This window comes from Tribolium madens, unplaced genomic scaffold, assembly GCF_015345945.1.
Source record: "Tribolium madens isolate multiple individuals breed KSU strain unplaced genomic scaffold, Tmad_KSU_1.1 Scaffold_19;HRSCAF=116;Tcas5.2_LG9, whole genome shotgun sequence".
In the NCBI taxonomy this organism is placed as follows: domain Eukaryota; kingdom Metazoa; phylum Arthropoda; class Insecta; order Coleoptera; family Tenebrionidae; genus Tribolium; species Tribolium madens.
This window is the reverse complement of record NW_025400983.1, coordinates 1451639-1463022: the sequence shown is the minus strand read 5'-3', so window position 1 is coordinate 1463022 and position 11384 is coordinate 1451639. Positions and strand designations below refer to the sequence as shown.

General features: G+C 31.5%; 1 protein-coding gene across 4 annotated transcripts in view; it reads right to left on the bottom strand.

The window, feature by feature from the left end:
- Window positions 1-325: 325 nt before the first annotated feature.
- LOC123013719 overlaps window positions 326-11384 on the bottom strand; it is a 196451-nt gene continuing 185392 nt past the window's right edge. For all 4 annotated transcript variants that reach the window (XM_044412445.1, XM_044412454.1, XM_044412464.1 and 1 more), the window contains 4 exons: window positions 10787-11160; window positions 7194-7326; window positions 7017-7146; window positions 326-1847 (listed from right to left, as the gene is read on the bottom strand). In XM_044412445.1, the coding sequence (XP_044268380.1) occupies window positions 1267-1847; window positions 7017-7146; window positions 7194-7326; window positions 10787-11160 (1218 nt within the window). In that variant the 3' untranslated portion in view covers window positions 326-1266. The remainder of the gene's footprint in view (window positions 1848-7016; window positions 7147-7193; window positions 7327-10786; window positions 11161-11384) is intronic.

Genomic DNA, 11384 nt, shown 5'->3' with positions numbered 1-11384 from the left:
ATCACATTACAAAAATTTCAAGAAAATAAAACAATTTTTTTTCGGTTCCACTCATTTTTTACGATTTTGGTCCACAATAAGATCCTGAAATATTGTAAAAAAAATAGATTTTCTATTTTCTTTCCATAGAAATAACTACGGCATTTTCGGGTTTTTTTGAACATAAAATAAAAAAATTGGAGAAGAAAAAAAATTAACTTAAAAAATTATGTTTTTTTAACATAAATGAATTAAATATAACGTAACAACACAAATAAATCATTTCTGGAATAAAATTTATTAAATATTTTCATTTATTTTTTAAATTACTCTTCTATTCGCCATATTACAAAAATTTCAAGAAAATAAAACAATTTTTTTTCGGTTCCACTCATTTTATACGATTGTGGTCCACAATAAGATTCTGAAATATTGTGAAAAAAATTTCTATTTTCTTATTTCTATGGCAAAATCAAAACTTGAATACTATTAAACATAGGATTTGAAATTTCCCAAACCTAACCTTAAATTTTGGGTGTTTGTTAATCATTTTTGCAACGACGAAAACACCAAAAGAAAGATCTAACCTTTCTCTTTCATACGCCCGAAAACAATTTCAAAATGATTAAAAGTAGCAGAGTTATAGATTTCTGAAACGGAAGATGCAAATCCAAAAAAATTCAAAAAAGTTTAAATATTTCAAAAACGGTTAAACTTAGGTATAGGGAAGCCTAATAAAAACTGTCTCAAAATCACTTGACCAATCCAAAAACGTAATAAAAAACATAGCGTACTGTTTAAAATAACGAAGTTGGACTCACTTCCGGTGCAACCGGAAGTGGCGCCATCCTGGAATTATTTTCATTGAACAGGACCCAACCAATCATGGCCCTAAACAAAATTTAAAAAAAATATCACTGTCAGAACTCTTAATACTTTTAGTATGGAGTTTAACGGAACACCCTGTATAGTGTTATCCCAAATTAATTCAGATAGTTTTTGAAAAAAAAAATTCGATATTTCCAAAAAAATCAATAATTCAAGCAATTTCAAAAATTCAAAAAAAATCCAAAAATTTGTTATAGTTAATGGCCCCCCGGGACACAGACACCGGCTACGAAAATGACAATAAGGCACACTTATGTAATACTTGATTTGTAAATATTCGTATCACAGCTACTTGAAAAAATAGCAAATTCGTTAAAGTTATTGTAGCATAATTTCAGGTACAATAAGTGATTCGATTCTGATTTTTGGTCTTGAAAAAGTCGAATTTTGCTATTTTTCCTAACAATTAGTCCTCAAAATATCGGTGATTGACTCGGGGACTTTGATCTCCTCCTCAACTTCCTCAATAATCTGTTCGGTTATGATACTAGTCTTGGAGGGCCTCCGCCCCGGCCCCTCCTCCCCCCTATTCAGCAAATAGTCCAAATCGTGACTAATCCTATCCAACATCCCGTCCAGATTATCCCTCCTCCCCTCCTCCTCCAATTTCTCGCAAACTGTGGCAATCTCCCCCCGAAGTTTGGGGGGCTCTTCGGGGGTGATGACGATGCTGGGGGCGTGCGAGGCGACTAGATCGAGTTCGGTGCATATTTTGGAGGCGATGATGTCGGGGGAGCGACATCTGACCGCCTCCTCGTCGGGGGGCTTGGAGGGGGCTTTGCGGTAGAGTTGGGGACTCCGGTTGTAGCGCTCGAGGGAGGTTTGGGCGCAGTAGATGGCGTCGGTGTGCATCGCACCGGAAACGCACTCCGGAAGACCGGAGTCGGACATGGGGAAGCATTCGATGGGCTTGGAGGGCTCGGATTTGGGGCGGTGGGGGATGCTCTCGCTCTCCACCTCGGCGTCCTCCTTGGTGAAAACTGGGGGCAAGTTTCAGGGGGTTAAATGCGCCTGAAATATGAAGTTTGCCGGTTTTTTCAGCGCCCGGAGCGACGATTTCGTTTTTTTTTGAAAAATTAATATTGACTTTAATTTAAGGCAAATTTCGACAGTTTTTTTAGGTTTTTCTAATTTTTGCAAAAACGGGTTTAAATTTAAAAAAAATAAGCGATTATCACAAAAAAATAATCAGGATAAGATTTTTTTTTAATTAATGCAGTTTTCTTCTGTTAAAATGCTCTACGACGAGTAGTTTTTGTGATATTAAAATAAATTTAATTTTTTTCAGTGCCCGGAAATCACCCGGAAAGTTTTAGAATCAACGATTTTCATGTAAAATTGTCCGGAAAATTTGTCTATACAAACCGTTTTCGTTTAAGTTATAACTTTTTTTATTATAAAAAGTCAAAAAACTCAAATTTTTTCCCTAGCCGAGAAACTGTAACTCCGATCGACTCCGGGTTTTTGGCATTCGATAGATAATTTAAAGTAGATTCCGATAGCTTTTTTAATTTTTTTGTAGGACCTCAATTAAATTTCGAAAAATCGAATTTTTGACTTTTTATGCGATTATCACAAGAGAATTACCAAGATTAGTGGTATAAAACCGTATATCCAAGTAAACCGTGTGAAAATTTCTACAAAATGATGTAGGTTTTAAGTCAATATGTCAAAAATGGTTTTTAAATTTTCAAAAGTAAATTTTTTTAATTTTGAAAAATGTTCAAATAAGATCGATTTTTTCAATCCCCGGAAATCACCCGGAGTGCTTCAGAATCTAGGTTTTTCACTAAAATTGTCCGGGGAAACGTCTGTGCAAACTATTTTCGCCTAAGAATCTTAGTTTTCAAGTTATGATTTTTTTTTTTTGAAAAGTTAAAAAACTAAAATTCTCTTCTTAGCCGAGAAACTATAACTTGGACCGATTCCGGGTTTTTAGCATTTGATAGACAATTTAAAGTAGATTCCGACTGTTTTTTAAATTTTTTTTGTAGGACTTAAATTAAATTTTGAAAAATCTAATTTTTGACTTTTTTAAACGATTATCACAAGAAAATTACCAAGATTAGTGGTATAAAACCGTATATCCACGTAAACAGTGTAAATATTTCTACAAAATGATGTAGGTTTTAAGTCAATATATCAAAAATGGTTTTTCAATTTACAAAAAGTAAATTTTTTAAATTTTGAAAAATGTTCAAATAAGATCGATTTTTTTCAATCCCCGGAAATCACGTCGAGTGCTTCAGAATCTAGGTTTTTCAGTAAAATCGTCCGGGGAATACGTCTGTGTAAACTATTTTCGCCTAAGAATCTTAGTTTTCAAGTTATGATTTTTTTTATTTTGAAAAGTTAAAAAACTAAAATTCTTTTTTTAGCCGAGAAACTATAACTTGGACCGACTCCGAGTTTTTAGCATTTGATAGACAATTTAAAGTAGATTCCGACTGTTTTTTTATTTTTTTTTTGTAGGACTTCAATTAAATTTTGAAAAATCTAATTTTTGACTTTTTTAAACGATTATCACAAGAAAACTATCAAGATTAGCGGTATAAAACCGTATTTCAACATAATCAGTGTGAAAATTTCTACAAAATAATGTAGGTATCAAGTAGATATCTCGAAAATGGTTTTTCAACTTTCAAAAAGTATTTTTTTTTAATTTTTGAAAACGTTCAAATAACATCAACTTTTTTGAGTGTCCAGAATTAACCCGGAGCGCTTCAGAATCTAGGTTTTTAAGTAAAATTGTCTGGGGAATACGTTTGTGCAAACTATTTTTGCCTAAGAATCTTAGTTTTCAAGTTATGATTTTTTTTTATTTTAAAAAGTCAAAAAACTAAAATTCTCTTCCTAGCCGAGAAACTACAACTCCAATTGACTTCGGGTTTTTGGCATTTGATAGATAATTTAATGTAGATTCCTACTGTTTTTTATTTTTTTTTTGTAGGACTTAAATTAAATTTCAAAAAATCGAATTTTTGACTTTTTTAAGCGATTATCACAAGAAAACTATCAAAATTAGCAGTGTAAAACCGTATTTTAACGTAATCAGTGTAAAAATTACTTCAAAATAATGTAGGTTTTAAGTAGATGTGTCGAAAATGCTCCTGAAATACGGAGTTTGCCGGTTTTTTCAGCGCCCGGAAATCACCCGGAGTTTTTAAGTTTTATTTTTTTTTTAATTTTTTTTTTTGGAAATATCTCCGATCAACTCCGGATTTTTGCTATTCAATAGATATTTTAAGGCAGATTTTAATATTTTTCAATGAGACTTACTTTTTTCAAAAAACACGTTTAAATTAAAAAAAAAATAAAGTCAAAAAACTCAAATTCTCTTTCTAGCCGAGAAACTATAACTCCGATCGACTCCGGGTTTTTAGCATTCGATAGATAATTTAAAGTAGATTCCGATAGTTTTTTTAAATTTTTTGTACTATTTGAAATAAATTTCAAAAAATCGAATTTTTGACTTTTTTATCAATTGTCACAAAAAATGATCAAAATTAGTGGTATAAAACCGTATATTAACGTAATCAGTGTGAAGATTTCTACAAAATGATGTAGGTTTTAAGTCAATATCTCAAAAATTAAATTTTGAAAAATCGAATTTTTTATTATTTTAAGCCTTTATCACAAGAAAAGTATCAAGATTAGTGGTATAAAATTGTATATCAAGGTAATCAGTGTGAAAATTTTTACAAAATAATGTGGGTTTCAAGTCGATATCTCGAAAATGGTTTTTCAACTTTCAAAAAGTAATTTTTTTTAATTTTTGAAAACGTTCAATTAACATCGATTTTTTTGAGTGCCCGGAATTCACCCGGAGCGCTTCAGAGTCTAGGTTTTTAAGTAAAATTGTCCGGGGAATACGTCTATGCAAACTATTTTTACCTAAGAATCTTAGTTTTCAAGTTATGATTTTTTCTTATTTTAAAAAGTCAAAAAACTGAAATTGTTTCTCTATCCGAAACTATAACTCCGATCGACTCCGGGTTTTTGCTATTAGATAATTTAAAGCAGATTTTGACAGTTTATTAAATTTTTTTGTAGGACTTATAATCTTTGTGAAAAACGTGTTTTTTTGTTTCTTTTTATTCAGTGTTTTGCATATTTCAGCGATTTTCTGGGTAACTACGCGTCACAGAACGATGACAATTTTTTAATAAGATGGGAAATTAAATGTGCTTTCCAACGGTAGCAAACATAAGGGAATTATAGACGAATATCCCCGCTCGGGGTACTGAAAATCAGTCAAAATTTTGAAAAAATTAAAAAAATTAAAAGCAGTTCAAATGACGTGTTTCACATTCTTAGAAGTGCGAGAGACTGAAAAAAGATGATAAAACGATTTTGGGCTGTGTTTAAAAAATATGCATTTTTTGTGATATTATATATATATTTGCCTTAAAAATCAGTGAAAAAAACTCTAAATGCAGTTTCCTAGACCAGTAAAATTGCGTGAAAAACACGATTATGTCAATTATAATATTCTAGGTCTGGTAATTTCCGTGTTATCGGGCAATATTTCGTTTCCGGGTAAATTCCGGAGGCAAATCGGACACCCGGAATTGAACATTTTATCAGCGTTTGCTACTTTTGGGAAGAAATGCTTTCCCACGGTACCAAAGATAAGTGCCTAGGCCTAATTGTTCCGGAGTTATGGACGAATTTCCGCTCCGGGTACTGAAAATCGGTCAAAATTTGAAGAAAATCGTAAACATTAAAAACGGTCCAAATGTCGTTTTTCACACTCCTACAGGTCCTAGGCTTCGAAAAAAGTATATAACTCGATTTTTCGATCAATTTTTTTTTCAAAAATGCCAAATGACCGAAATGCAGTTTTCTAGTTCTACTCAAAAATGAAAACAGCCCTGAAAACAAAATTTTCAACAAATTTAACTGTTGCAACTTGTGGTTTGGTCACAAATGGCCGTTTAAAACGTCATAAACTTCTGAAAAATCTAAGTTTTTGGTTTTATTGTCTTTTTTCAGATTGAAAAATAATAACAAAAAAGCAAAATTTCTAACAATTTGAACACAAATGATCATTTTAGTTGCAAAACTAATTTAAAATGTATAGGCGTTAAAGTTATCTGAAAAAATCACACGTTTTACTCTGAAATCGAAAGATAGCGTCCTGAAAAGCAAAATTTTCAGCAATTTTTACTGTCGCACATTGCAATTTAGTCACAAATGGCTGTTTAAAACTTTAAAAGCATTTGAAAAATTTAGGCTTTTGTTTCTTAATTGATTTTTTTTTCAAATTGAAAGATAGTGACATAAGAAGCAAAATTCTCAACAATTTGGATTAGTTGTAAAACATCATAAGTTTTATTTTAAAATCGAAATCGAAAAATTTGGATTATTTATAAAAAAAATCACAAGTTTTACTCTGAAATCAAAAGATATCACCCTGAAAAATAAAATTTTTCAAAATTTAAACTATTGCAACTTGTAATTAGGTCACAAATGACCGTTTAAGACCTCAAAAATATGATTTTTTTGTTTAAAGATAATTATTGATTTTTCTTTCAAATTGAAAAATAGTGACATTAAAAGAGCAAAATTTCTAACAATTTGAACTATTGCAAGCTATAATTTGGTCATAAACGATTATTTTAGATGTATAAGAGTTAGAATTATTTAAAAAAAATCAAGCTTTTCTCTGAAATCAAGAGATAGCGCCTTGAAAAATCAAATTTTCAGTAATTTTTACTGTTGCAAATTGCAATTTAGTCGCACAAGGCCATTTAGAACGTCAAAAACTTTTGAAAAAAATTCACTTTATGCTTTTTTTCAAATTGAAAGTCTGAAAAAATGGATTGTGTTCGAATTTTTGTCCTAAAAACGTCAAATAAAATTGAAAAAGGCCAAAATGCAGTTTTCTAGACGTAAAATCTTGCGAGAAACCCGATTATGTCAATTAAAATATCCCAAATCGGGTAGTTTCCGTGTTATCGATCACTATGTGTTTCCGGGTCGAGTCCGGGCCCCCGGAATCGCGATTTATCGGGGCACAAAGCAAACACGCCCAGCATTCGTTTGAAATGAATTTAAGATGAGTGAAAATTGTTTGAAACCGAATGATATGGGGGCATAAAAAAATCATTTCAATTAGTATCTCGTAAACAACGTGTTGTACTCACAATTTAATGGACTACCTGTAGATTCCACCCCGAAAAAGCCCTCCTTTTGTTTCGCTTTGAATCGTCCTTGCAACAAATAAAAAAAATCGCTATCCGATTTCACGATGTAGCAGACGACCACAACCAAACCCTGAAACCTGAAACTGTAATTTTTACACAAACTCGCCATTTCTCTACCAGCAACATGGCCACAACACCGAACTCGTAATGCCACCAGATTACGTCGACGAAGTTCACGTAAAAAATACTGCTGACGGCCACTGAAACCAGCGAGCTGAACACAAACGCCGATTTTTTCAGGAGCGCAATCCTGAAACGCAACCATGAAAATAGTCCGGTCAAAATAGACATTTCAAATAACTAAAATTTCGACAGAGCTAAATTCTGGTACACCATTAGGAATAAAGTGTCAAAAGTCCCCATTGACTAAAAAAGTTGTTCGGGGTCAAAGGTCAAAATTTGACGTTTTTTAGATTTTTTTCGAAAACGGTAAGTTTTATCAAAAAAGTAGCCCAGACAAAAATTATAGATCTTAAAATTATCTACAAAATTGGTTCTTATACTTTTTTTTCTAAGAATCACCATTTCTGAGATATCGCGATTCTAAAAGTTGAAGGAGTCGCATTCTACATAATATGCACATACAGAGTGCGCCAGAACTCGCGCCCCGAAGAAAAATGCTATGTAGGGTAAGGAACATGGAAAAAATTTAAAAAAAAATTCTATCTATAAAAATTTCGAAGCTATGAGAGTTTAAATTTTGCACTTTGACTCTATTTATTTCTGTAGGATAAATAATTTTCCACGTTTTTTTGGTACAGGCTATTAAAAGCGGAAACAAGGAAGTTGTATCCTAAACTCTAACTCTGTTTAATGTTATTTGTGGCTTTTATTGGCAAAAGTTTTGTACCTTTACTAAATAATTGTAAAAAAAACATATACAAAATCATCAGTATTAATAAATAGACATAAAAAAATGTCAAATGTCAAAAAACAAGTGTCAAAATTTTTCGATAGAATTTTTTAAACACTTTTTTATGTTCCTGGTATCTTATCTTACTTGAAATTTTTCTTCTACTTCATTAAACTTATAAATATCTCGATTAGAATTAAAAAGAATTTATTTGGTAATACATATAGGGTGTTTAAAAAATCGCGCACTTCCTTGAAAGGGAGTAACTGGATAGTCCCCAGAGTACTGAAAAAATTATTAAAAAATTCTATCTGTCAAAAAGTTTTGAGATTTGACATTTTTTATGTGTGTTTAATAATACTGATGACCTTGTACAGGGTGCTGCATTTTGGATGTCCGAATAGGGAATCTCCGAAACTAAGAGATTTAGCCAAAAACGAGTGATACATTCTGGGGCTCATTTTTTGAGAAAATAATATTGGTTAAAACCGCATCCTGCTATCGTCTTTTGTTTTCGAGTTATAGACAAAAATTGACATTTTAGCGAAATCTAAAAAAATTCATATCTTCGTTATTATTGAAGACACAGATTTGAAACAAAGACATTATAGAGGCACTTTTTTACGTAGAATTTAATAATGTAGTTAACAATTTTTTTCAGTTTTGTTTAGCATTAATAAAATAAACTTGTATTTTTTTAAATGGGAATCATAGATGGCTATGTCATTTTTAAAAAGCTTGTTTTGTTCTTTTCTAAAAAATATATATTTGTAACAAATTATTATAATACATTTTTAGCAAAAAATTATCTTTGATTTTCGTTCGCAGTTGGCCATGAAAAAATGTTGCATCTTCAACTAAAAGGATTTAAACTATATTATATTCAACCAGTGTCACTAATGAAAGAGTTTTCTAAGTACTAAATAATGAAAAAAATGCAAAATAAATTGTAAATCAACTTATTGGCGACTAAGAACATTTCTTTGTTTTTAAACAAGCTAACATTACCATTGCAACTTCTAGTGATACATAGAGTGTTGTAAAAAAAGCCACTTTAATTCTTCAATAAAATATATTTTATATGACACAAAAATGACGATTCAAATACCCAAATTCCGTCTATGTGAAACGTTATCCTACCTCCATTAGATCATCAAAAAAATGTTTTTTGTAATTGTGTTGACTATTCACACATTTGTTTTTCCTATTTTTTGATTTTTTAAAAATATGTAATAATTTTGTTCTAAGGCGCTCGCATATTTCTTCAATACTTCTACCGTATCGTATTTTTTTAATATTTATAACTTTATCTATTTTTTCATCTATTTTACAGTTTTATTGATTATTATTTACACATTTGGAGTGAAATAGTTTTTCCATGGCCAACTATTATCACACAAAATATGTATTTCACTTTTTAAGTATAGTTATAAAAAAATATTTTGTTACAAATATATATTTTTTAGATCAGAAAAAAATAAGATTTTCAAAATTGCCGTAGCCGCCTATGGTTTCCATTAAAAAAAATAAAAGTTTATCTTATTACGGCTAAACTAATAACTGAAAAAAATTGTTAACTACATTATTAAATTCCTCGTAAAAAAGTGCCTGTATAATGTCTTTATTTCAAGTCCGTATCTTCTATAATAACGAAGATATAAATTTTTTTAGATTTCGCCAAAATGTCAACTTTTGTCTGTAAGTCGAAAACAAAAGACGATAGCGGGATGCGGTTTAAACCAATATTATTTTCTCAAAAAATGAGCCCCAGAATGTATTACTCGTTTTTGGCTAAACCTCTTAGTTTCGGAGATTCCCAATTCGGACATCCAAAATGCAGCACCCTGTACAAGGTCATCAGTATTATTAAACACACATAAAAAATGTCAAATCTCAAAACTTTTTGACAGATAGAATTTTTTAAACATTTTTTCAGTACTCTGGGAACTATCCAATTACTCTCTTTCAAGGAAGTGCGCGATTTTTTAAACACCCTGTATGTATTACCAAATAAATTCTTTTTAATTCTAATGGAATCGAGATATTTATAAGTTTAATGAAGTAGAAGAAAAATTTCAAGTAAGATAAGATACCAGGAACATAAAAAAAGTGTTTAAAAAATTCTATCTGTCAAAAAATTTTGACACTTGTTTTTTGACATTTGACATATTTTTTTTGTCTATTTAATAATACTGATAATTTTGTATTTGTTTTTTTTTACAGTTATTTAGTAAAGGTACAAAACTTTTGCCAATAAAAGCCACAAATAACATTAAACAGAGTTACATTCTTGGATACAACTTCCTTGTTTCCGCTTCTAATAGCCTGTAGCAAAAAAACGTGGAAAATTATTTATCCTACAGAAATAAATAGAGTCAAAGTGCAAAATTTAAACTCTCATAACTTTGAAATTTTTATAGATAAAATTTTTTTTAAATTTTTTCCATGTTCCTGGTACCTTACCCTATTTTTCTTTGGGGCGCGAGTTCTGGCGCACTCTGTATGTGCATATTATGTAGAATGAAACTCCTTCAACTTTTAGAATCGCGATATCTCAGGAATGGTGATTCTTAGAAAAAAAGTACAAGGACTATTTTTGTAGATAACTTTAAGATCTATAATTTTTGTCTGGGCTACTTTTTTGAGAAAACTTACCGTTTTAGAAAAAAATCTAAAAAACGTCAAATTTTGACCTTTGACCCCAAATAACTTTTTTAGCACACATGGGATCGATGGGAACTTTTGACACTTTATTTCTAATAGTCTCCACCAAAATTTAGCTCTGTCGGAATTTTCGTTATTTGATCACTATTTTTATGACTAATTTGACTGAAAATTGAAAATTTCGGCAACTTACCGCTTTTGCAGGATTTTGCCCTCTTTTTCGTGCACTGTTGTCAGTTTTTTCAGCTTGTGCAAGACAGTGGCGTACAAGAGGAGGAAAAGGGCCACGATGACGGCCCCCACGGTGAGGAAAATGCTGAAGGCTAGAGTCCCCCCCAACAGCCACCATGATTCGAGACGCACGTCCATGGTTTGATGGGCGAGATGGTTGCCGAAGACGGCGATCATGGGCACTCCGGTGCTTATCCCCACGACGGTTTGCTTGGAAGTGGCGGATTTGGGGAGGTGGACCATCTCGGTATAGACCATGAGGAGGAGGCTGATGTGGGAGGAGAGGCCCATGAGGAGGAGGAGCTCCAGGATGGACATGACGCTCGCAAACAACCGCTAAAGAATTAATTACATTTTTTTTATATAGGGTGAGTCGATAATGAAGTTGTTATATAGGGTGTCCTTAAAAAAACGTCAAAAGAGTTTGGGAGGTGGTTTCTAAAGACCTATTTAGGACAAAAAATGACTTTAGGAGACGTTATTTTAACAGTTTTTTTGATTAATTTTCTTTAAAAATGTTTCTTGTGTTAAGTTTTTACAAATTATTTCCCAAAATCTTT